Genomic DNA, 26,812 nt, shown 5'->3' on the forward strand with positions numbered 1-26,812 from the left:
ACTGTAGTTGAGAATCACATAAAATAGCTGTGTTAAAAACATATTTTTAGGGGAAAGATGGTCAAATTAGACATTCTTTCAAGCAGTGTGCTCTTCCACCCAGCACATTTTTTTATGAAAGTCCTTTTCAGATATTTTATACCAACCAAGAGCTTTTTGTTGAACTCTGACAGACTCTGTGGTCTGTGGGTCTGGCATGTATTCAAAAATGATGTTTAGCACACAGTGATGCAACGGAAATGCCCTTATCCTAAGCCGTGCACGCTTTAATCCTAGCAATGAGGAAACAATAGACAAGGGGTATATGGTTTTCTTTATAATGTAACTAATCCTAAAAAAAAAAAAAAAGTGGCTATACCTATAGCTGGTCAAAGGCAAGAAGTAGTGAAGTACAAATGTTTCGGTTTGTGAGGTTGGAAAGGTCCAGAGGCAAAAGCCATGGTGAATTCCTCTTTCCAAGAAGTGAAAACTAACCCTTGCAGCAGTCATCAAATCTTAGACTTCACAGCAGCTCCTGGGAAGTTAAACAGCTATCAGGTACAGATAATTATACAAAGACCCAGCCTGATTTTTGCAGAAGTTCAAAAGGTTTAGAGAATAGGAGGAAAAAGGCAGGGAGTGCAGTTTTAGATTTATAGTGGGTAGCCTTCAAAGCTCTCCCCTAGATAATCTTGATAATCTAATTTGGGGCTATAACCTTTCTAACACATTCAGCTTACTTGTGTTATAAAAATTAATATAGATCAGGGCATGGTAGAGAGGCAGATACTGAAAATTTGTCACTCTCTTGCTTCATGTCACTCTAATCAACTTGATGCTTGTGTACTATGATAAGACTTGGGTTTTTCAGTGGAAGGCTGGTCATTGTTTTCACTTTGAACCTTTGTCCTGATCTGTTGATAAAAAGCACTTAAGACAGAAGCTGTTTTCCCTGCAGCCAAATACATTATGTCCCATATCATCAGCAATGTCACACTGTGCCCTGAGTCTAAAAATACACTTTTCTGAGCAATGCCAAGGGTTCTTACTACCATTCACAGTGCTAGGCATATTGTTGGGAACTGAGCATGAGCAACATCCCATCTGTGGCTTCTGAGAGGCCTGGGCTCATGGAGCATGTCTCAGCAGGTGTGGCAAGAACAAGCAAGAGGTGACAGCATTATTATAAGTGTAGAATCATGGGAAATGGAACATGTACAGGAAGAATAAGCCAGACCATTCATGGCCTGTATATTACTGTGCCAAGAAAACCTGTACTTTGTCATAAAAGATAGCTTTCCATCTAGGGAATTCCTTGGGATTTGTTAGAAGCATTAATCTTAATGAGTCCTAAACAATGACAAACAGGGATGGAATATTAAGTGGTAAATTAAAGTTGAAACCTTATCTGTATGCTGTCACTAGCTAGAGTAAATGCTGGGCTAGACTGGCTACCTCTATTATAAACTGATGGATCTTGTCTTTATACTTAAAAACTTGATCTTTGGTTTATGACAGACCTTTATGTATTAATTAATTTTGATTTTTAAAAAATAGTGCATTAAAAATCTAACATCTTAATTACTGAATTTTTTGGTGAACCCTTCTATTTTGTGCCTGAGCCACGTGCCTCACTTGCTCCACCCTAATCCTGGCCCTGTTGGTGCCCATTTCCAAGTGTAAGATGGAAGATAAGTATGAGGGTCAAACAGACCCTCCCTTCACTGTACATGCCAAAAAAAGACAGGGGGTTTTTCTGGTGAGCTTGCTGGTGCGGATTCCAGCCTATCATTGCTTTTCTCATTCTTCCCACTCCTAGGGTTTCACTTTATGATGATGGAACCCAAATCTATATTTCTCTCCACATCTCTCTCTAAACCAAAGCTTACTGATCCATCGTCTTGCTAGATAGCTCTATTCATGTCCCATAGGCAGTGCCGTTCACAGTGCTTGGCATTCTCATACTGTGCAAAATGGAGCCCATACCTTCACACTCCCCCAACCCCCAACCCCAATCTCACAGCTCTTCCTTTATTTCCTGTCTGAATTGGTGGCAGCCCCATCCATCTACTCACCAAGAGATGGCCTAGCAGTCATTCTTGACTCACCTCTCTCTCTCTTTATCCTGTGCTTATCTATTATTAAATCCTACGGGTTTTATCTATTCTCTTCCCGTCATCCCTGGGGCTATCTACATCTCAAGTTTTTTCTGTTAACACTTGTCATTTCACAGTCACACAATTCAGAATCAAATGAGATTTCTCAAGCTCAATAGGCCATTTCTTACTCCATGCCTTTGTTCATGCTGTTCCCTGCTAACTGGAATGCTTTTCTTCCTTCATTTGGCTAACTTCTCCTTACCCTTTAAGACAAAGGTTAGGCATTGCCTCATTCAATGCTTTACAAAAATTAATTAAACGCCTGTTTGGGAGGCACTATGTTAGGTTCTGGAGAATCACAGATGTGATCCCTGCCCTTGTAGAGCCTGTGTTACTTAAGGGCGGTGGTATTTGTGTTCCCGATGTGAGAACAACAGGTAGGAAAGTTTGAAGATAGGGGGGTCATCTTCTGAAGCTTTCCCAGACTCCTCACCTCATGCATGGCAGGAACTTTTGTGTTGTGCTTCCATAATCCATTGCATGATGTCACCACGGCAGCAACCCCATGAAATTGTTGTTTTCTTCTCCCTGCCTGGCTTCCCTAAGGGTTGAGGCCTCCTGTCTGTCTTTACAACCTCAGCGATGGGCCACAGTAGAAACACAGTACATGTTTCCTGAGACAAAGGCTGGCAGAAAGATGTACAAGGAAGGCTAACAGTGGTGCAGCCAAGACCTCAGATCACTGCCACCTCTGCTTCCAGGCCTGGCGAGGTCCCTGCTCCTTCATCAGCACCTCTGTTAGCTGCATCAAAACCAGCTAGATTTACTAACTCTTTAAGAGGGCTTTTTCCAGCCCTTGCATAAAGCCAAAGTAAGCAAGGCCGTGGTCAAGAAAGCTGAGTGCTCAGTGGAATTAAATTCCTGTGTTCTTGTAGGAAAGTCTACGGTTTCAAATGCCATGCTTTTGAGATACCTTTTAGAATAGAAATCACTCACCATATAAGTGTGCTTTTGTGCTCAGAGGTTAGATAGTGGGGTGGGAGGGAGAAAAAAAATAGAGAGAGGAAATCCACATGGTGTACGTGGTAAGTATGTCAGTCTTCTGAACAATAGAGAAAAGGGTCTTACAGAAACTAACTTTGCTAGGCAGGCTCTTTAAAGATGTGTCAATCAATCCTGAACAAACAGGAAGCTTAGAAGCCTGCTTAGGATCACTCATGTGGAGCAATACATTAAGTTGAACAAGTGAGAGGAACTCAGGTGGTATTGAATTACCCCTCTTAGGTTGCTGCAGGTACAATCACAGTAAATTATGAAATGCCTCCTGGCAGTGTGGTTCCAACCGACAAATAGCATTTACCTTATAGTTTCTGCAGGAAGGGTTGAAGGCATTAGTTCCACAGACAAACAATGCATCATCGTTTTTCTTTAGAAGAACTTTAATAAAGTTGTGGCACTCATCCTGAAAAATAATTCAAACTGTTTTGTATCGTGTCCATTCAGTACAGAAACTGATTCTTCACTGTATGCCATGGTTGGCTGACAGTAAGGTTAAAATGGAGGTGGCTGAGGACTTCTCCCATTAAAAGTTCAAGTTCTTCCTGATGTTAACCACAAGATGTTGCCGACATCAACGATTACTCTTTCAACGTAAATAAAAACAAAGCATAGAATGGAAGATTGTGTGTTTATTTTATGTCACAAAAGGAAGGCAAGCCTGGAAATGCCAACCTCCCATCATATTAATTTTAATGCCAGATGCTCCAGCGTTCCCTGATGTACAAAGCTGCTGGTTGAAGTGTGTTTTTATGTTGTTATATGACCAAAGGCACAAAACCCTGCATGTCTGCGGCAGCCTTTTATGAGCTCTTCCACAGACTCCCTGTGGGCCTTGGACTGCGGAGGTGGGCATCGGCGTACACTCAGAAGACTCTGGGCAGCCGGCTTTGTGTCCATAATCCTGTGTGCGCCTAAGTAGTTCATGATGCAGGCCTAGCAGCTGTTGTAATGTTTCATCACATTAAAAGCAAACTATTTTTGCAAATTAAAGCCTTCAATAAGTTGATGAAAAAAGCAATTAGTGAGGGAAAAGGGAAAAAGCACAATCCATTCTACATCACGGTCTATGGCTGGAGATAACAGTCAAAAACTTAACCCAAAGTGGCAGCTGCAGGAGAAATGAAAATTGCCTACCTTATGTTTTCCCTTCATTCTGCATGTGTCTACATCGGCCTGTCTAGATTTCCATGTCAGTTTCTGCAGGGATCAAGAAAGAAATCAATTAGAGCCCAGAGGTTGTTGCATTTGATTTTAGAAGTAAGAGTTCCCTTGGGGAGACTAAAGGCTGAACATATATTTATTGAAAGCTTTCTGCACCCTTTCTCCATGATTAATTCACCGTAACAACAAAAGATTCCAGATGAAAACGTCCGTTTAATTTTGAACTCCTATCTATTCATTAAACCACAAAATGGTCTTCTTCTGTTTTAGATAAAGATGGAGAAAAGAAAGAAGAATAAACAAGAGTGTGGAAATTTTTCATAAACTATCCAAATTAATTTGCCAAATTATGCTCATTTGGATAAAATATATGTCCTTGCCCTTTCCTTTCAGTTGATAAATCAATTTTTATAAAGAAGGCTTTTTTCTTAAAATACAGAAGTCATTTTCTTAAACATAAAGAGGACATTCACTCTAGGTGGACAAAGATTTAATTCAGGTTATACTCCTTCACATAGATTAATGGACTGAAGGGATCTTCTACTCCTATGGCACAGGTTTTATTAACTAAAATATCCCCATGTGGAGTTATGAGGAAAGCTTAGGTTATACTTTATGTCTGTCTGAAATGGGTAACGATCAAGTTCCTGAACCACAGCAGTCAAATCAAACTTAATACTGCAAGACATGGAAATATAACATTGAAACCTTTGTAGAATACATTTGTGGAACAAAATTTTACTTATGAAAACTGATGTTTTCCTGGATAAATGAGGCAATATTTTTATAAAAGAAATGTAGAAATTACGTAAAACTTCAAAATGTATATGTACACATATATTTGATGAATAAAATATGAAGTACATAACTGTTTCTGAACATGTATCAAATCCTAACCTATTCCCTAATTAGGATTTCACAAAATGCATGTTGGCATCTCTAAATTATGATTAGCTACATCATCTTAATGCACTTAAAATACATATTCTGTTCAAGAACTATCCAAAGGTCCTTCATTTTACAAATATGGTTTTAAAACAACTTACTTTGCTACAATAAATTTCTTCCGTGTGTGATGTGTCTATATCAACAGTATAAATATGGTCCCTATAGGCAAAGAAAAATTAATACAAGGTCAAACACAGAGTCAAAACAGTTCATTTTCTGCTTAATGAGTTATGTCTTAGCAGGGCAGATAAGCCCATATCCATGTTCATGATATCCACATGCAAGAAGAAAAGAGCGCAGCCTTCAAGAGATGTCTCCGGATCCCATTTAGCACCTTCTGATAAATCATGGCATTGTGCTCCAGGGAACACCGTTTATGAAAACTTTCCTGTATTAGCTCTTCTCTCTGACACTAGAACTATAGCATCTGCATATATGTAGCTCAGAAGGGAGGGCTCTGAAAGTTAAATTGGCCCAAAGACTAGAACACAGATGGATTCGTGTGCCCTTTCATTATCTTCAAATACACGTACCAAAAACTTGGTATTCAACATGCCACATCTGTTCATCAAGAGGGCTAACAAAAAAATGATCTCCATCTCTCTTTTGAAAATATATTTCCATCTTAACTGTGATTATTTGGTCGACAGGATGGATGACGACAAAGGTAAAATTATTTCCAGAAGCCACTCTTTTCCCTCATAATGATGGTCAATTAAAGTCTAAAATGTACTTAAGCTAAAGTTTACATTTCTTGCTTCTGTTCACCTTCCTGTTTTGCTGAGAATTGGGTTGTCTTTACAATTTGCTGCCAATCTAGCCTTGGAAGGGGAGAAAGAGAATCAGCAGCTCAGGTGTGGGGCTATATTTAAACATCCCCTTCTGTGTGAGCTGAGTACAAGGGCGTTTTTGTCTGGAATTCGTAAGAAAGAAAAGAAAAGAACTACACTCAACAGAGGAGATGGGGGGCTACTGAGGGAAAGCAAAACAGCTCATTTTCCCTTGACATAACATTGACTTTCTCTCAAATGCAGGAAGTCCTGGGGCTGAAAAATTACCCACAGCTTTAAACCAGGACCTCGTCTCCCATGCAGACTTTTAAGTCCCCTCGTTACTTAAAAGAAAGAGCGGGGAGGTGATAAGAAAGGAATTATTTGCAGGATTCACATATACATGTATATAATTTTTTTCAGTTCATGGGAAATCTGTTTGCTTTTTGTTTTAGGAAAAATACAACAGAGAAAGATAACAGGCCGACTCACGTGAAAATAAAACGAGCGGGAAGGGCAGTTGGCTTAGAAAATTCCCTTGCCAGCTACTGTGAGTGTGCATGGGGGGAGGGGGTGGAAGGGCGTGGTAAGGGGTGGAGGAGTAGGGGCCTGTTTTGTAAATTGCTGAATAGGCAAGTTTCTTCAAACTTCAGTAGGCTGCCAGAAACACCCTGCCCTTTAATTTCAAGGCAGTTTTATTGCATTTGTTTATTACTTGCTTGACTTTATTGGTGGTGCTGTGGTCAGACTCATTATTGGAATGGAATTGCCTATTACTTTGCTATCAGGTTTGAGATGACTCGAGGCTTTTCCTTGCCTGCCTCCCCTCAGAACTTAAGTTTGAGCTGAACATATGAATTGTAAATGAACAACTGATTAATATGCATTGGCAGCTCCTCAGAAAGCTCTCAGATTGCCCCCTTTTGGCATGGCCTGTTTATGCTAATTAGCAGTTTAGAGATTAAAAAAGAAGAGGAATTTACAAAGTGGATAATAATAAAGCAGAATTGAAAGGGGTTCTTGCCACCAACCCTCACTCAGTCCCCCGGGTTCTGGATGGGACTTGGCTTGCGATTGCTGACAGCAATTGTCTAGAAGAACTGGGAAGCCTTTTAAACACAGAATTCTGTGAATGAAATCTTCTTTTGGACAATGACAATCTTTTTCAATATCCAACAGCTCACATGGCCCTAGCAAATAAAAATGGTGCTTTATGGTAAACCACAGACCAGGGTCAGGGGTCATTCCCAACCATCTTAGTGTGCATCCCAGGTCTCATATGCTGTTCTTCCTGAATTAAGTTATTTGAACATAAACTGACTTAATCCTAGGACTTCCTCTTCCCCCTCCAGCAAGCACCACTGAATTGTGTTGCCATGGCTTGAACCTGGGCGGGCGGGGGTTGGCGGGGGGCGGGGGGTGCGGGGAGGGATTTAGCTTTAAATCGTGTTACTTGCTGCCTAGAAACCTGGATCTCTCAGAGCAATGTTGAGAAGTGTAAAATTAAAGTGAATTAAAGTTGGAAGTGTAAAAATAAAGTGTAAAATTAAAAGGAGAGAAGAGGTCCTAAATATGGTGGGCATGGAACTCCTTTAAGAATTTTTCTAAGGGTGTGTGTTGAGAGGAAGTGGCTGCGTATGGTGTGAAAACAAACATGTCAATGCTACAGTGATACAAACTTGACCTTTAGTAAAGATGAGCTTATATGATAGTTTCAAATATTAGTGTGTTTCTTCTTTTTATCCTTCTTTTCCTTTCCTTCCTTGGGGTGAGGAGTTAGAATAAAACTGTCTTGGTTTTAATGAGCTAGACTAATGGTCACTTTTAAGTCTGCATAGTACCTTGCTCCTAACACTCATGTAGCCCTGGGACCTATGGTCCACGCCCTGCTAAATCATCGAGTACAAGGGCAGTCTGTTATACCATTTTTTCCCCCAGAAACTCAACTGGAAAGTGAACAATTCACAAGAGATTCTTAAGTCAACCTATTTCTCACAGATTCAATGTTTTATCATTTGTTTTGATCAGCCCTTAGATAATTGAGTATGTCATTTTCCAACCCTATTACGTTTAGGAAAATAAAAATGACATTTAAGAAGGAGCTGGTATTCTATCAGAGAGGTGACTACTGAGCATCTTATGGTACCCTAAAACTTAAAGTATAATAAAAAAAAAAAAAAAAAAAGGAAATGCTTTATAATGGCTACTCATAATGACCATGTTCTTGGGCAACAGCTATTACAAGGGTATTCTCAGGACAAACAGTACCAGCTCTGTTCCTCAGTATGCAGCATAGTACAGGGAATGACAGCATGGACTCTAGAGCAAGACCATCCTGGTTCAAATCCTGCCTCTGTCATTTTGGCCCCATCATTTCACCTATCTGTCCCTTGGATTCCTCCTATAAGACATGGGAATAATAATAGCTCCTTCCTGTAGGGTTGTTTCCAGGATTGGATGAATTGACATTCATAAAGAATCTACAGCTATGTTTGTTAATTGTATGTGCACAGCATACGAGTTGTATATACTGTATAAGTATTTGTAAAGTAAAACTTTAGGAAAGTATTTGGACATTCCTTCCTGTAGCCAAGTTAGGGGCAGTTTCAGGATGTTTTAGTCTAGCCCCCTTTTTTTTAACTTTATGTTGCACAGCTTATCACCTCAGAACATCTAAGTGCTTTAGAAGAATCAACCACTGTTATTTACTTGTTCTTTCCTTATGCCAGATAGAAACGATCTCCAATTCTAGACTGGGCATGGTGGCTCACACCTGTAATTCCGGCACTTTGAGAGGTCGAGGCGGGTGGACCACTTGAAGGTCAGGAGTTTGAGACCAGCCTGGCTAACATGGTGGAACCCCATCTCTACTAAAAATACAAAAATTAGCTGGGCGTGGTGGCGGGCACCTGTAGTCCCAGCTACTCAGGAGGCTGAGGCAGGAGAATTGCTTTAACCCTGGTGCGGGGGAGGAGGTTGCAGTGAGCTGAGATCGCGCCACTGCACTCCAGCCTGGACGATGGGAGTGAAACCCTGTCTCAAAAAAAAGCATAATCTCCATTTCTTCTCCCCAGTGTGAAATGATTAAACAGTGTAGAGCCAAGAAAGACCACAGGGGACACTACAAGATAACGCTCCATGTTGCTGTTCATTTGGAATTATTTTGAATAGCTACACACTCCCAAAATGGAGGATCATATATTGTTGGACTCCTTAGGGACGTCATTAAGGTAATCAAATACAACATCTCATTTGGCAGAGGATACTTATGGCCAGACAAGTTGTGGTCCGGCTAAATTAAGAGCAGAATTATAACAAAAGCCTAAATTTATGTGATCCCTGTTTGAGCCGTATTCTTACCGTGCCATTCAGCCTTAAGACATCAGCCTGTCTGTCTAAATAACATTTCCCCAATGGATGAGTATTTTTTTTTTTTTAACTAAAACCAAATAAAAACCTTCTGAAATATATATTATGCTTTCTTTGGTTGTCATTGCCGTTCTTTCAAAGTGATGATATAGATTATCAATGATATATATGTTAACTGCAAAAATACAAATAGGTTTAATGCACACACCTACATTCACACTATATAATACATGTTTACACATTCAACTTAATTTAACAAATAAGTATTAGGCCAGATGAAGTGTTTCATGCCTGTAATCCCAGCACTTTGGGAGGCCGAGGTGGGTGAATCACCTGAGGTCAGGAGTTCAAGACCAGCCTGACCAACATAGTGAAACCCTGTCTCTACTAAAAATACCAAATTAGCCAGGCGTGGTGGTGCATGCCTGTTATAACAGCTACTTGGGAGGCTGAGGCAAGAGAATTGCTTGAACCCAGGAGAGGGAGGCTTCAGTGAGCTGAGATTGCACCACTGCACTCCAGCCTGGGCAACAAAGAACGAAAACTCCATCTCAAACAAACAAACAGAGTATTAAGGAGCAGAGCATTCTAATGGGTGCTTGAATAAATATTTGCATATATGTTCAAGATAAACAGTGGATTATTTGAGTGTAAGCGCCCAAATACGCTATTATTTCTATTTAAATCCACATAGGGTTAAACAGACACAGACAATTTTGAAATAATGATTGCTTGATAAATTAAAGGAGGCTTTAAGTTAAATAACACTCTATTTAGAAACCTCAAGATCTTAAAAATAATGCATAGCTGGTAAATTTAGGACCTTGGGCTTTTGGACACTCTCAAGGCAGACATGGGGAAAAGGCCCCTTACCTAGCAGCAATGTAGAGGGTTCCGTTCATGATCATAATCATCTGGATGTCCAGCCTGTGCCTCTGTGTGGTGTTCCGTCCTGGCTTGTGGCCCACAAACACCGGATACTGTTTTGTATCTGTGAAAAGAGGAGATGGGGCAAGAAAGGAAAAGCAAATCAAGCCAGGAATTGACAGGGTAGGGAGGGGAGGGGGACAGGTCACAAAAGAAAGCCGTGTTTAAGTCAGACCATGCCACCATTTTCCATTTCCATATGAGTCTGTTGTTTTAGGAAATATGATAGAAGAGTGCTCCTTAAGGTTCATCAAGTTACACTTTCATTTCTAGATAATAATAAGCCTGGATTTATATTTCTAAGTGTCACAATTTTTGATTTGTCTCTCTTTCTCAGGGCTCAACTCGCTAGTGAACCCTTTGCATGAAGGTGCTCTTTTCTTCCACAGTTTTCTTTTCATCTTCTGTAGAGCTAAGCCTGAGGGGGCAGTCTGCCAAAGATCTTGTCTCGGGACAAAACTATTTCAAAGCAGCCTTCCCATCAATCACCACAAATGCAATGTGGTCTGGAGGCGAGAGCCCTTGTCCAGGAGCCAGAAGAAAAATACAGTCTCCACAGGCGTCCAGTTGGAATAATCCACTATTGAAGGCAGCCCTGAGAGGTTGGTTGGCATTCTAGGAACTGTGGGAAGTTCACCCTTGAGTTAAGCAATTGGCTAACAATTTCACAGAGATGTGGGCTTTGACAGGACAGGGTCAAACTGAGTGTAGCCAGTCAGGTGATCTGAAATTTTCCCTGACTTGGCAAGTCAATGAGCATATTTCTCTTTTCCTACACTTCTCTTTGGCTGAGAGTGGCCAATCTGTATTGAGATCTGGCCTTTAAAAATACCTACATCTCAACATCTCTGCCTTTACACCTACAATCTCCAGAGCACCGGCGAGCCTCCAGACAAACTCAGGAGGAAAGAAAGATGAGCCACATTTAAAAGGCACTTGTTTTCTGGAGAGGGGTGGGGGTGTAAGTGATGACTAGAAAACCATTCACAGATTTATGCTTCGACCCTCACTTTACACCCTTGTAGTATCTGACTGTTACTCACAGTGGGTATCTTATCAGGAGCCTTACTATATTTTATTTACAAGGGAGCTTGGTATAAGACAATCTTGTGCTTTCCCTTCCACTGCTTTGAAATTTCATGTACCCATTCATCAAGGAGATTGCTAAAACAACTCAAATGTCTCTATAATCATGGATTTGAGTGATCACTGAAGGGTGGCTTACAGTAGTCCATTTGGGCTGGAGTCCCTTCTTTTTTTTTTGAGACAGAGTCTCGCTCTGTCACGAGGCTGGAGTGCAGTGGTGTGATCTCGGCTTACTACACTCTCCGCCTCCCCAATTCAAGGTATTCCGCTGCCTCAGCCTCCTGTAGCTGGGACTACAGGCACGCACCACCATGCCCAGCTGATTTTTTTTTTTCTTTTGTATTTTAGTAGAGACAGGTTTCACCATGTTGGCCAGGATGGTCTCCATCCTCTGACCTCATGATCCGCCCACCTCGGCCTCCCAAAGTGCTGGGATTACAGGCGTAAGCCACCGCGCCCTGCCCTGGAGTCCCTTCTATACTCGGGCATCCAAGACAGAAAACTTACCTCAAATGGAAATAAATAAATGTTTATTAAGTTTGGAACCTTGAGTCAGGTGGACTCTGCTATTTCAGGAGTGATGAACTTGAACTACACATTTGGTCTTAATAATGCCCTTTGACTTTGGACTCTAATTGTTTTGTGTGTCAGTTTTGCTACCTCATTTTCTTCCAACCCAGAAAGAACAGCTGAACACTGGGCATATTTGGATCTCCTTAGTATTGCATATTAATGTTAGACACCTTTGTATGGCTCACTCAGTGTTTGTTTTGGGGTCATTACTATGAAAAGAGATATTTAGGAAAAAAATGCTCTCTTACATTTTTACTGTAATAAAATACTTAAGCCTTTTGAAGGGCATGAAAAAAAAGTGGTAAATTGAATGTTCCATCCAACACATAGGCAGGACTCTCCTCTTTTGAGGAGACAGCTGAATTCTTAATCATGTTAGTATCTACTCCTGACAGTGAAGCAGAGACCAAAGGAAAGTTATAAACAGTTAAAATGGGTCCTCTATAAATTAATTTCTCTTTACCAAAGTCTATTAACTATGTAACTTCCAAGTCCAAAAAAAAATTTTCTCTGAAGTACTCCAAAATGGTCATTACTTTTTGTTCATATTTTGCAACAGTCCGTATATATGAATTATATATAAAAGTGAGTAATACTGCCAATACCCAGATCATAGCGATATTCTCCCACAGAGCTGATTTTAAGGCATGAACACGTCAGCCTCGATGTAGTAGCTGAGACTTCATCAGGGTTATGAGGGGTGTTTCAAATCCTCACACACGTCCCCACAACAACATGTGATGGAGTTATAGAAAAATCATCCTATCAGTTTGACTAGACTTGAATTAGCCACCTTTGCCACATACAGAGGACTAATAAGTCACCTATTCTATTTCATTTTTCAGTTTTATTTTTTGCTAGGCTGATTCAGGCTAAAATGTTCTCAAAGGGAGACACTGAGTGAGACCATGGGTACTTACAGTTGCCATGCGAAATACTGATTGGCTCAGAATCTTCTGGGAAGCCAGCCCCAGCAAAGTGTAGCAGTGTGAAATATAGCAGCAAGGCTTCTGACCTCATAGTAGTTCAGCGGGGAGACTTTATTTCTCTACTTCACCCTGCCAAAAAGTAAAGAACAGATTTTTTTCCAAGTCAGCTTTGTTCAATGTCATAAAATGAAATACCCTGAAAGATAAATTCGAGAGAAAAAAAGGCTTCTGCTTTACATCTTCTACATGGTAAATTCGTTGATTTTTGTGTTTGGAACTTGTACCCGTTACCTACTGCTACCTCCTTCCCCACGCATCTGAGCCCTTTTGCAAAGTTTCTCCAATATGGAACAAAGAGCTTTAGTTCCTTTATCCTGAGCCATCTTTAGGCTTTTATAGATGGCTATTTCACAGTCATGAAACTCTGCCTTCAAAATCACTCAGAAATTTGAGGTGACTGCCAATATTGAAAAATAGGAGATTTCTGATATTAATCTAGATTTTTCAGCTTCTTTGTAAAAATCAAAATACCTGCCATACTGACCTAAATGACGGTTTCCCTTTGGCACCACTTCCAACACACAGGTACACAGACACACGCACGCACACACACACACACACACACATCTATAACTCGTCCTGTTTACTAATTTCCATTACCTGCTTGACTTCTTAATTGAGATATTCACCCCTGACTTATGTCATTCTACAGTGACTTAGGCATAAATAAATAAAATCACACAATCTATAAAGAGAAGTAGGCAGATCCTTTCACACTCTGAAGATTACTACAAGGAGAATCTGAAACTGCATTCTGAAACGGTATTGTTGATTTAAAAAGTCATATCTCTATATATTTTAGTCTCAATACTTCCTTGCAGTGAAATCGTAGTGAATAAAAATGTCAGATATACTGTTCTACCCATCTGTATTTTCTTGACGAAGCTCTTTATGTGCAGAAAAATTCTCCTAAATCTTGGAAATAAAAACAGTCCCATGTGGGACTGCTGGATACAGTGAAAAAAAAAAGACTCATAATACAGTAAATATCACTTAATTCTCAGGCATATTGCAAATAAGCATTGCTCTATCATGAAAATTAATGTAAAATGAGGATTTCTTTTCATCTTTCCAGAGCAGTAAACTCTTTGAAGTACCTGCCAAAGATTATCTTTTTTGAACAAAGCTATTTTACAGTAATCCATCAATCATTTAAGATTTGTGTGTAGAAATGTCAAACTTAGTAACCTAGATATCTTTGAAAGTTAATTTGGCAAACTGCTAACTTACGCTTTTTGGAACACCATTTTGATTATATACCTATGTCTCTTTTCTTCATGCCAAGAAAGTATTAATCAGTCCCAAGTGTTGCACTGTAACTTATCATTTCACAGACACAGCTGGGTCTTAATCATTTCTTCAATTGAAAAGTGCACATTAATTAATTTGCTTTATCTTGAAAATCAAAGAGGGAGACAGATTGAGAGAAAAGCCTAAACAATTCCACGTCTCCATCTCTGATGTGTACATTAAAATTAAACTTTAAATGATTACTTGTTCATAAGGGTGAACCATTATGAAGAGACATAAACATGTATTTATTAGACAGGTGAAAAGCAAGAGTCTACTCATTCATTTATTTGCCAGTTCTTCCTATCCTAGAAAATCTGAACTCAAAGGAAAGAAGCTCTGAAGTGCCCTGATTTGCTTCTCATGGCTCCTGTTCAGTACAGCATTAAAGGGGAGAAATAAATAACAAAAGTAAAACATAAACAAGACATCAGTCAGCTGTTAGATTTTAGGAGAGAAAGCATCTGGCGGGAGGGGGAGGGGTCAGGGAGAACTGGCAACTTTTACCAGGAGCTCAAGAATAGTATTATAAAGAAGCATATTGCCTCAGAGAATTTGCAGCATATAATGACAGAAAGGAAACTCAAAAGGCTAATTCTCATTCCTTTAGAAATGTTTAGAGATGTATGTATGCTTTTAAGGCTTAATTTTTCTTGACATGACAAACGAGTCTCCATCCTTCAACAACTGCATTCATCTTTGTACAAATGTCCTATAAGCTAACAAGACAATGTCCTGCTACTTTATTATATCCCTCAATTTTAATTTTTTCCATCTTAAGATTGCATGTGTCAAATGCAAAATTCTCAACCCCAGAAGCTGGCAGGAAGAGCAATGCATGCAGAAGAAATCTATTATGCAAGTCAGTGGCTATTCTGGGTATCCCTGCAGCCAGCATCATGGCTGAGATACGTCATTTAAGTATCTCCAGGTTTACGGCAGGGCTCTCTGCCAGGAAAAATAGCTGTTTTATATGTCTTTCTATCATTATATCATCAGGTAGTTAACATGTACATCATACGGGTGAAAGTGCTCTGGAAGTATTGGTTAATCTTGGTCAGTCCACATGAACACTTTAAAATTTTCTTCAGTTGATGTTTTGATGTATTATTCCCTTTCTACTCAATTTTGGGCCCTAACCCTTGTAAATATGTAGACAATAAATTTTCTTGTTGAAATGATTACTTTGCGGAGGGATCCCAATTCCATAACATTGTCATTTCTCATCCAAAGAACACAGGCTTGAGTCTCAGGATTCCTAAGATGACGCAATACAGACTTGCACCAGCCCAGGAGAACAAAAACCAGAACTTAACACTGAGTTTATAAACCTTGAGCGAGCTGTGTTGCTGCAATTTAAGAGGCTGTTTAAGTCACTTTCAAAACTTTGAAAAGTGCTACCCATATGTAGCATATTTATAGGTATCTGCAAACATTTGTCGATTTCCCTGTCTGTGACTGTGCTTATATAGGCTAAATATAACTTAGACTTAAGCAGCTATTCAGAAAATTAGATAAAGGAAGACTGTCAATATAAGGATTCTAAATAAAAACATTTACTTCATAAGTAAGCCTATTATATCTGAATTTTCCATCTACTTGTCTCAGCCTTTCACTCTCCTTAGCCTGAAGTGAAATGGCCTTTGTAAAACATACCATTACTACAAAGTTATAATCCTAATTTGCCCCAAACCCCCAAATTCACAGAAAACCTTAAGAACATTCTTCATTTTAATAGGCATCTGCTTGGTGAATTTGTCAGGTCTATTTAGGTTCATCTGAAATTAATTTGTATTGACTTCCTACACCCAAATTTTTTTTCACAATAATTTTTCCCTACAGTTTTTAAGCCCAAATTGGATCACAGAACTGTGATGTACAAATGGTGTTGTGATTATTGGTTGCCATGAGCCAAATGAACCATGCAGAATGCTAATTGGGCAGGAAACTAGCTTTCAGGTACTCCAGATTGAAGACGAAACAAAGGAGACCAAAAGAAGGACTGTCTGAAAACCGTGTGAATGCATTCATGCTGATAAGTTTTTTAAAAATAATAAATTCTTTTCAATTACTAGAGCTTCCATTTATGCGCACCCCTACCTCCCACACCCTTGATGTACAGCGGGTCATTGTGTCAGCCAAGCATGAAGCAAAAGGGATGGCAGCGGAGCTCGAAATGATTACAAAGTCAGAGAATGAGTCCATCGATTGCCACATCTTACTTCTAATGAGTCAGTTTAACAAGCCACGAGGACTGGGAAGCCATGACAAGTGGACCCAGCCAGAGTACCACGCAGGCTCACCCCTGACACTAGTTCTAATCCTCTGCCCAGCTATTCCTCCAAATCCTGCCCTGGAAAATTCTACGGGGGCTCACAAACTCGTAGTACCTGGCAGAAGCTGACTCAGAGAGAAGAAAACAACTAAATTAGCAATATTGAGGGGAAAATAGGAGATTTAACAAACTCCAGATTTTTGACTTCTTAAAAAAAATCAGAGGTTTGGCTTTGCTAGTCCAAGACCCCACCTGACAAAACTCTGGAGTTGAGCATTGGATGCCCCAAATAGGGCTCTCTCCAGATGGAAACATTCCCACTCCTTCCCACTCTCTTAGGAGGCCTTCCTTACCCATTAACCTCACCTGCCTGCCCTTGAAGGTTCTGAGGGAACCTTTATACTACCCAGGTACAGGACATCAACGTTGCTGCGTGAGGTATTCTGTTCCTCTTGACCATCATCTGCAAGTGGCTGAGCAGCCTTAGCAAGTGGACCATGTGGAACCCACTGTCTAGACACACAAATTAATGAACACTGCTTGTTTTAGAGACCTGACTGGGCTGCCCCACAAACTGTCTACATGTCCGGTTGCAGCAAACGGTGCATAAATGCTTGGTGCATCAAGTTGCATGGAGGACTTGACTGTATAAATACAATTTGTGTCTGATTTGGTAGACATGGCAGCATCTTCCAGAATGTTGGCACACAAGGAACATTTTAATAATAAGTGATAGTGACGTGAAAAATAATATATCTGGATTTGCAAATACAAAATGCTTTTAACAACTCCAAGTGTGGGCTTGAAATAAAAAGGAAATGATAATAGTGGCACTATTTTTCCCTGAGCAAAGTCACTTACTACCATGTTTCAGTAATTCTTTTAAAAAGCTCATTTTCTAATATCATATGAAGTTTTAAAGATAACCAACAATTCATGCTGTCATTAACAGAGGGAAGGGCACATTAATGGCGTTGACCTTGGGCAAGTTAGTCAGCCTCACTAGCTCCTAGTCTCCTCACCTGTAAAATGAAAGGATATGAAATGTAATAGTCTATAAGATTCCTCCGGCTCTGTGATTGTACTGTTCTAAGGGATTCTGCCCCAGTGAAGAAGGGTGTCTCTGTGTGTGTGAGAGAGAGAAAGAAAGAGAGCGTGCGATTAGGAAGGATGGTACAGGGAGTGGCCTGCCTCTGGGTCATGTTGTAACACATTCCAAAGCCAGGAATATCACCTGGAGAGATGAGGTAGGGGCAGCAGGGGGAATAAGGGGACCCAGGCTGAGGCGGGGTGAGGTGCTGGACCTCCACACAGCTTTCCTCTTTGTCCTAAAGGCACTGGAAATGTAGTTGTGCTCTTGTTGTTGTGTCAGCCACTCTCTGAGATCACCACAGAGGGCAGGCAGAGAAAGTTCTATGCAGCGGGGCAAGTGACCTTTCCAAAACAAACTGGGGAACAGGGCTCATTTTTCCCTCTACACTCTTTCCTGGTTGCTCCTAAGCAGCATGTGGTTTGGAAACTCTAGGGATAATCAGCGTGTCAATGTGTGGTACTGTTTGTGGCAAGCATGAGGGGTAGAACGAACTCTCTTCGATGTAGCTCTCACTGGACTGCAATAGGCACATCATGAAAAGTGGTGAAAAGTTCATCAAGCGAGAGCAAAGAAATCCCAGCATGCTATACTGCCTAGTCTCAACTTCAGGACACAGTTCAAGTAGATAAGCAGTTCTAATCTGACCACAGAGAACACTGTTGTTACCATGTAATCTTATTTAGACTTCAGTTGAGTTTTACACTAAATCTAAAATTTTCATTTTTATTAACTCAAATTTTTGGACCTCATCGTCTTTGTCTGTACAGTGTGACTGCCTCCAAAAGTGAATTGAAATTGATTTAAAAACTCCTACGTGACATCAAACTATTGCAATAACATAGGAGAGCAGAAAAGAGCAGAGGGTGAAACCTGGGCTTTGAAACCCTCTGCCCCCTTACTACCTGGGACCTCTAGCAAGATGCTTAAGCTCTTTGAGCCTCAGTTTCCCCTTCTTTATATGGGTAAAATAGTGTCTTGGAGACTCTCCATAGTCCTCAATAAATGTTTATCTATTCTTCAGCTAAGACACTAAAAATTACTTTTTAATAGCTTTTCTTGGACTCCTTACAAAATTCTCGGTGAGGTCCTAGATTAGCTTCTAGCGTTCTACTGCTTCAGTGGGAGAAGTCTCCTCCTCTCCCTCCCTCCTTCTCTCTCCCCCACCCACTTCAAGTCACTAAGCTTCTTATCTCTGGAGGTGGTCACTTGGAGAGGCTGGAAAGTTTGTCTTGGGAGTCACACAAACATTGTGTGGTTTTTAAAAAATGTAAATCATGGCACTCACACTAATGCAAAGAAATATAATGATGTGGAAAATAAAGAAAGGACTGGGTGGAAGTGGGGGTCTACTGAGTATCTTCTGTGTGCAAGGTACATATGCCTATTACGTTATTGAAACAGCACAGCAACCCAGAGAGACAGGCCTTATTATCTTGTTGTAAACACAAGAGTAAACTGCAGTTCAGGGAGGTTAAGTAACATGTCTAGGCAGCATATAGTAAATACAGCCGTCCTTCAGTATCTGTGAGGGATTGGTCCCAGGACCTCCCAAAGATTCCAAAATCTGGGGATGCTCAAGTCCCTTGAATAAAATGATATAGTTTTTGTATGTAACCTATACACATCCTCTTGTATACTTAAATCATCTCTAGATTATTTATAATACATAATACAATGTAAATGCTATGTAAATCATTGTTTCACTGTATTGCTTAGGGAAAAACAACAAGAAAAAGAAGTCTGTAGATGTCTAGTACAGATGCAATTTTTTAAAAAAAATTTTCTATCAGCGGTTGGTTGAATCCACTGCTGTGGAACCCATGGATAGAGAGGGCCAACTGTATTTACAGCACAGTAGTCAAAGGGTAAAGACAAAACTCAAAGCCAGGTCTGTATAATGCCAAAGTTTATGTCCTTCCCAAGGCATTAAAGAAAAAGGAACAGAAGAAAGGTTGGAAAGAGAAAGGTGCTGGCATAAATGGAAACTGCACTTAAGATCATATATAGGCTGATGCATCTATGCTTATGTGGACAAAGTGGCTGAAAGTCCCTAATGGCTTCGGTGATAAAAATCTATAAAGGGAGTACACAGTTGCTCCCAAACATGTAGGCATGCAAAGCCTCACTCCACTTTATGGCCCTGTGATTGCAGCCTTAAGGTGATAGAAAGATGCAAATGCTTCTCAACCAGTTTTAGGAGAAATTGATTCTCTCATGAACACCACTGTGTTAAGTGGAGCCACTTGCCTGCTTGCAGCCTCCCTCAACCGTGATGTTTTAACATCAACACATCATAGAGAACAGTGTCAGTTGCAAAGGGTAAGAAAGAAGTTGCCTGCTTCAGTAGCTGATAGGATAAACAGATGTGGACATAAGTCAGTAAGGAACCTCTGTCCAGAGAGAGATGGGAAAGCAGGTGTTTTTGCTGAATATCCAGCTGGAGACCTGCTTCACAGAGGCTGGAACTGCTGATCATTCTTGCACCAGAGGAAAATTTAAAGAAGTAATGAGTGTTTAAATTAGTAGGTATCCTTCACTGACCTGGACAGCTCTGTTTCAAGGACTGCAGCATTAAGAGGGTGCTGCTGTCCACAAGATGCAGAGCTGGGTCAAAGAACACATCCCATCGTAATTAGAAACAACCTGGGCCCATTGATCCTGTTTGAAACCTTTACTGTACCCAGTTTGCAGGAACCACAAGGGCCACCTGTTCAGTGATATTTGCATTAAGATATAAGGTTCGGGCAAATGAGAAAAATAGCTCCAGCCTCTTAATAAAGCATCCGGTCTTTCTTTCCTCCTCCTCTCAGCCATTAACAGAGACATAAAAGCACCCATTTTGGAGGAAAGGGAAATGCCACAGACCTAACTTCAACACATTTTGGAGAGTGATGATGGCATTCAATGGAGGATAATAATAAATATTGACTGGGTGTAACAGATGTTCCATTTTAGATCTGAAACCACTATCACAAAAGCGTAGAAAAACTGTGAATTAATAAGTACTTCTAGAAAAAAATATCTTTTCGAAAAATAAAGGTTGGTTGTATACGTATTATCTTTTGAGGGAGAAGGCAAGTCTTTTCTTTCAGATGATTCTTTGTTATGTTCGTTTTCTTTCTCTCTACCCACCACCCCCACCCCAAACACACAGCCCTGAGCCAGTGCAGTTTACTTGGATGTTTATTGCACATTTATTGCACTTTACTTGGATGTTTCAGATACAGTCTCATGGCCCACTGGGACTCTGCTGCTATAGTCACGACCTTAGTAGGCCTGAAAGTATTGTGGCAAACTCTGTCTTTATCTCAAAATTCTGCAACAGTCTCAACCAGGCTTACCTATGGTATGCTCTAGCTTTTTGCCATCACCATCTCTGTAAACATTCTTTGTTTGTTTGTTGTTGGCTTAAAGGTGGCTACTTTGTTTTGAATTTTTTTTTTAATTTTTGTGGGTACAAGGTAGGTGTATATATTTATGGGGTACATGAGATGTTTTGATACAGACATGCAATGCATAATAATCACATCAGGGTAAATGGGGCTATCCATTATAAAGGCAGCTATCTTTTTTTTTCCCCCCCAAGACGGAGTTTCGCTCTTGTCCAGCCTGGAGTGTAATGGCGCGATCTCGGCTCACCACAACCTCTGCCTCCCAGGTTCAAGTGATTCTCCTGCTCCAGCCTCCTGAGTAGCTGGGATTATAGGCATACATCACCATGCTCAGCTAATTTTGTATTTTTAGTAGAGACGGGGTTTCTCCATGTTGGTCAGGCTGGTCTCAAACTCCCAACCTCAGGTGATCTGCCTGCCTCAGCCTCCCAAAGTGCTAGGATTACAGGTGTGAGCCACCGTACCCGGCAAGGCAGCTAATTTTTACCTCTTAATCTAAACCTTTAGTTTTAGAATTCCAGACCTGATTTTGTATAATTCCTCTGGAAAACTCTACTTACATGTATGGCTTACTTGTAAAACTCACACAATATGTCCCCAGACTGTAATCACTACCTTCATTCCCAAACCTTCCTCTTGATTTTCTTTTTTTTTTTTTTAATTTCCAACTTTTGTTTTAAGTTCAGGGATACATGGGCAGGATGCTCAGGTTTGTTACACAGGTAAACGTGTGTCATGGAGGTTTGCTGCACAGGTCATCCTATCGCCCAAGTATTAAGCCCAGCATCCACGAGCTATTCTACCTGATGCTCTCCCTCCTTCCATGCCCTGCCCTCTGACAGGCCTGAGTATGTGCTGTTCTTCCCCGTGTGTCCATGTGTTCTCATCATTTAGCTCCCACTTACAAGTAAGAACATGCGGTATTTGGTTTTCTGTTCTTGTGTTAGTTTGCTAAGGATAATGGCCTCCAGCTCCATCCATGTCGCTGCAAAGGACATGACCTTGTTTCTTTTAATGGCTGCATAGTATTCCCTCATGTATATGTACCACTTTCTTTATCTAGTCTATCACTGATGGGCATTTAGGTTGATTCCATCTCTTTGCTATTGTGAACAATAGCAGTGCTGCATTGAACATATACGTGCATGTGTCTTTATATCAGAACAATTTATATTCCTTTGGGTATATACCCAGTAACGAGATTGCTGGGTCGAATGGTATTTCTGCCTCTGTCTTTCAGCAGTCACTACACTGTCTTCCAGAATGGTTGAACTAATTTACACTCCCACCAACAGTGTAAAAGCGTTCCTTTTTCTCCACAACCTTGCTAGTATCTGTTGTTTTTTTACTTTTTAATAATAGCCTGGTGTGAGATGGTATCTGATTGTGATTTTGATTTGCATTTCTCTAATGATCAGTGATTTTGAGCTTTTTTCCATGTTGCTGGCCACATGTATGTCTTCTTTTGAGAAGTGTCTGTTCATGTCCTTTACCCACTTTTTAATGGGGTTGTTTGTTTTTTTCTTGTAAACTTGTGTAAACTGTTTACAATATTGCTGAACTCGAACATCTGCTTCAGATGCAGAAACAAATGCCTCCTATAATTTGCTGTTAAGAAAACTGAGGTCCAAAAAGGTCACTTGCCAAATGTAGGACAGCTCAAAAGTGGCAAAGATGAGCAGCAGCTGAGAACTCCTGACTCCTCTTAGTGAGCTCTTTCCCTGCGTTATGCTACTTTCAGAAGGAAGCCAAAATTCATTCACTTCTCCTTGGCTTGCTGCCTGATGTTCATTACTACCATTGCCTGATTTCCATCTTACCAACTCCCTGTTTTCTACTGGGAGGCTCTGTGCTAAGATGCTGATGCAGATAGAGATGGAAACAGCCCCTCCCCTTGCATCACCCCCAGGACCTCACTATTCAGTGGATGGGCCCCATAGCTTTTGCTCATTATTCCAAAATAGAACACATAAACAAATTAACAATAATCTTTCAAAAAGAAATTATTACTCTGTTGCCAAGAATACCACCTGGAAAGTGAAGATGTTGCAGAGGCATGTAAGGTGGGATGACTGGCAAAGGCTTCTGGTTGGAGAAAACCTTAGAGGGTTGCATGACTGTTCACTGTGGAGGGGGCAGGTGGGAACTAAGACATTTCAGGTAGAAGGGCCAGGCCAAGACAGAAGGGTGTTAAAACAGACAACTCCATGCTTATTGGATTTGTAGACACTCAAATTAGACTATTTCATTCTTTGCTTAAGGAATTTCAAACATTTCTCTGAAGTAATGCATGGATGTTTTCCTTTAACTGAAAGTTTGGTTTAAAATATTACAGCTGAGAATAAAGATTGTGTCTGATTACTATTTTTTCTAAGAATATGACAGAGAAGAAGGGGCGGGGGAAGCTCTGAAGTATAACCTCAGAATATTGGTATTTATTTGCTTGAGGTGTTGAGTATATGGGTTATTTTTGCGTTGCTCTCCCTAACTTTTTCTTTGTAATTTTATTAAAAATGAAGCAAACTGCAAAAAATAGTATGCCTGAATCCAAGCATTTTTCCCAGCCAGTAAAAAGATATCTGGAGAGTGACTTTAAAGTAGCAAACCAGAGATATTTTAGCACCTAGAGTTTTCCACATACCTTTGTCAAAGTCCTTAGAGGATTTAAACTAAAATAAAGCAATTGCTGAACTTTGACAGGACGACTCTCCCTAATAATTTCTCCTCTGTTTACTCTCAGTATAGTTAATAGAAATACAGTCTCCCAGTCACAACTTGAACCTTCCTGATCTCCACTCTGCCTGGGATTGCTCAGGCTTAAACGGCTGCAGGGATGTGTTCTTTCCCCGGTTTTAGAGTAGAAGTCAACTTCAAACGTGGCTCCTACAGAATTAATAACAACCTGCAAGTCTCTCCGTTGAGCTCTGAATAACAGCCCCAAATAACAATGTCATCAGTCACTAATGATTTAAACTTTGACCTAACTATACATCCTTACTGTTTTCTTGTTGTTTGTCAACATTTTTGGTAAAACAGTCGTCTCAAGATCAGGAAGAAAGTGAAAACATTTCCTTGAACTAAAATGTTGGCATCAGGTCCTTTGGTGTTTGCTGCCTGTGTCAGCCCTCATTGTATTTCCTGCCTCTTTCAATGAGCTCTGATGCTTTCCCAGAACCCTGAAAGCCAAAAATAGAGTTTCTATTTGATTACAAGCTTCTGATTATACAAAAAGAGGCATAATATCATTTCAGGATCTGCTCCATAACCAAGCATGATATTGATGCTGACTGGTGCTTATCATCAGTAAAGTATCTATATACACAGTAAATTTTCTGTTCATCTGTGTATGTCCAGACACATCGAGAACAGACATGATATGGAAGAATTATATCTTGAATTTCTATAATTTTCCCACATTTTTGGGGAAATTCATTTCGTTTATCCGAAAAAAGCCTGCTTTATGTCTCAGTGAGCTAGGTGAAAACTGCAAACCCACACATTTAAACCTATTATTAAATTTGATAGATATTTCAGGGTTTTTTTCTGAAATTACTAATATCTTTATTGGCTTTGCTCATTTACTTTACATGTAAAAAGTGACTCATTAGCCTGGCTTGATTTACTTAGCAAAATAACGTAGGTGTTTTCCAAAGGCAGTTTATCAGTTTGAATTGTGGTGGAGAGAAGACGATTCACTAGGTGCCTCTTCCCAAACCAGAGTCAACTCTAGGATACCACCGCATAAAATGTTCATTTGCTTTTAATGTGAAATCCTATCTTTGGAATTAATAATTATCCCCAAACATCCTGAAAATATGCTTCCTTAGAGCAAATGAAAATAAATTCTACGAAATTATGGGTTTGTTTGAATGTCTCTACCACTTGATGACTTGACTCCTTAAACAGGTGACTTCAGGGTCACCGCACAAACAGAACAGTCCTGTTCTTTGGGAAGTGGTTGAGCATACTGAGGTAGCATCTGGAGGAATCATTTTGGTGTTCATTGTTTTTGAAGTCTCCCCTGAGGCTCTTTAAGTTTAAAGAAAAATACGATTTGCTATCCCCTGTTTCTCTAGATCTGGATGAGGCCAAGTTCATTTCAGGAGTATAGGTACACAATTTCTTACCTGCAATTACAAACAAAACAAAAACCGTGAAAACCAAAATGTTTTTTCTACTCATTGTGTGACAAGCTTGAGTTGGCATGAGACCATTTGTAGTCCTTATTTATCCCTCTTAGGATGAATATTTATACATTTTGCTGCAAATTATGAACAGGTATGATTATTAAAAATTGCTCCAGACTCCACTGGTGTATGTTTCCCATGTTACTTTTCTAAAATCTAAAAAATTTAAATTCTGAAACATATCTGACCCAAGGGTTTCTAAAAAAAAAAAGATTGGGACACTACATGCCTTCGTTCCTAAAGAGATTAAAAACAGGATACAAAGTGATGGAGAAAGGAAATCCTTGAGAGTAAATTCCCAACACTGGTTTTGCTAAAACAAGAACGTCTCTCAATTATTCCACAGTGTGTTGTGAAATTCTCACAGAATTTTTTAAAAAAGTAATCTGATTTCACATATTTTTAAAAGCGTATGTCATATCATACTTGCAAGAATAATTCAGAGATGAGGAATTGCTGACTGAGTTACTTATTTTTCATTTCCTATGTTCTGGGCTTATAATGACAGTTTTCCAGGCCCCTCTCCAGACAAAGGACCGACAAGAGCAGACTTCCACAAAATAAGTGATGTTCCCAGAGCAGATGTAATCTTGGTAGCAAGGTCTCAAAGCGTCTCATAAGTAAGTGATATCATCCAGAAGCAGCAGAAGTGACTGCCTCCCCATGCTCAGCAACCCCTCCACCTGAGTGAGCTGCATTTCTTCCCATCTGATGGCCAACTACAAGGGAGTCAGCACTCCTTCCTCTCTCTGTAGAAAATGGACAGACTTCACAGGGTTTTTGTGCAGTTGGTGATGGTTTCTCCAAAGGAGATTCCATGATGTCAGAGCCTGTAATCATTTTCTCCCCAATGGAATATGCCTGGTCACGGCATTTTCCAATCCCTGGCATCAGAAGCAATTGTCAACTGGCAGTATCTGCCCTCTGCTTTGTTACATGTACCTGCCTTTAATTTTCAAATATCTGTAATTTTCTTTTGATGAATAACCCCAGAAGTTTAGGAACTAGTTACTAAAATTAAGAATTTGGATTTCTGGAATATTTGGGGAGGACAATTGTTATCTTGGACAACAGGTAGGGGTGGTAAAGAAGGAAGACAGACTCTCTCCTATTCCTCTCTGAAGTGCCCTCCACTGGCTGTCCCTCACCTTTCTTTCTCCCAAAGTGGACATTGGGCGTCAGACAACAATGTAATCAATTTTAAGTCTGAAATAAAATTGAGGCAAATGGTTAATATCAGATAACTTGGATACAAGGTTAATTACTGCAATCCAATTATCAGGAGGGAAGACAGCACATGAATATCACCAATTAACCCCTAAATCAAATTTAAAAATCACCATTCCCATAATTAATAGCACAGCAATCACTATAATTACCATCTCTGCCAGACCAGAATAAGGAGGAAAAGTGAAATTATCCAATAAGCTTGAGTGTGACAAGAAGAAACCAAACTAAAGTGCTGAGGGTCAGACAAAAGAGAGGTGATAAATCAGAGAGAAAGTGAGTGTGAGACACACACCCAGCCCTGCAGGCGTGCCTAGGCGTGTCACTCTAGCATAGCACAAGGATCCCCGCACGTGTGTGCTTACCTTTCTTTGGGAGGAAATGGAGG

General features: G+C 40.1%; 2 protein-coding genes across 7 annotated transcripts in view; one reads left to right on the forward strand and one right to left on the reverse strand.

The window, feature by feature from the left end:
• Positions 1–9,486, forward strand: part of LOC107974820 (BEN domain-containing protein 2-like) — a 203,556-nt gene extending 194,070 nt beyond the window's left edge. Inside the window, exons 9-11 of one of the 2 annotated variants that reach the window (XM_063811467.1) lie at positions 6,472–6,566; positions 8,746–8,837; positions 9,091–9,486. The gene's annotated coding sequence lies outside the window, so the exon portion shown is untranslated. Of the gene's footprint in view, positions 1–6,471; positions 7,571–8,745; positions 8,838–9,090 lie in introns of those variants that run through there. The other variant, XM_063811469.1, reaches the window with a different exon arrangement.
• SEMA6A (semaphorin 6A) overlaps positions 1–26,812 on the reverse strand; it is a 131,301-nt gene that overhangs the window by 48,366 nt on the left and 56,123 nt on the right. For 4 of the 5 annotated variants that reach the window (XM_001151177.7, XM_009449532.5, XM_009449533.5 and 1 more), the window contains exons 2-6: positions 12,892–13,029; positions 10,259–10,376; positions 5,345–5,405; positions 4,272–4,334; positions 3,439–3,540 (exon numbers count right to left, since the gene is read on the reverse strand). In XM_001151177.7, coding sequence (XP_001151177.1) covers positions 3,439–3,540; positions 4,272–4,334; positions 5,345–5,405; positions 10,259–10,376; positions 12,892–12,991 — 444 coding nt within the window. In that variant the 5' untranslated portion in view covers positions 12,992–13,029. Of the gene's footprint in view, positions 1–3,438; positions 3,541–4,271; positions 4,335–5,344; positions 5,406–10,258; positions 10,377–12,891; positions 13,030–26,812 lie in introns of those variants that run through there. The other variant, XM_009449534.4, reaches the window with a different exon arrangement.

This window comes from Pan troglodytes, chromosome 4, assembly GCF_028858775.2.
Source record: "Pan troglodytes isolate AG18354 chromosome 4, NHGRI_mPanTro3-v2.0_pri, whole genome shotgun sequence".
In the NCBI taxonomy this organism is placed as follows: domain Eukaryota; kingdom Metazoa; phylum Chordata; class Mammalia; order Primates; family Hominidae; genus Pan; species Pan troglodytes.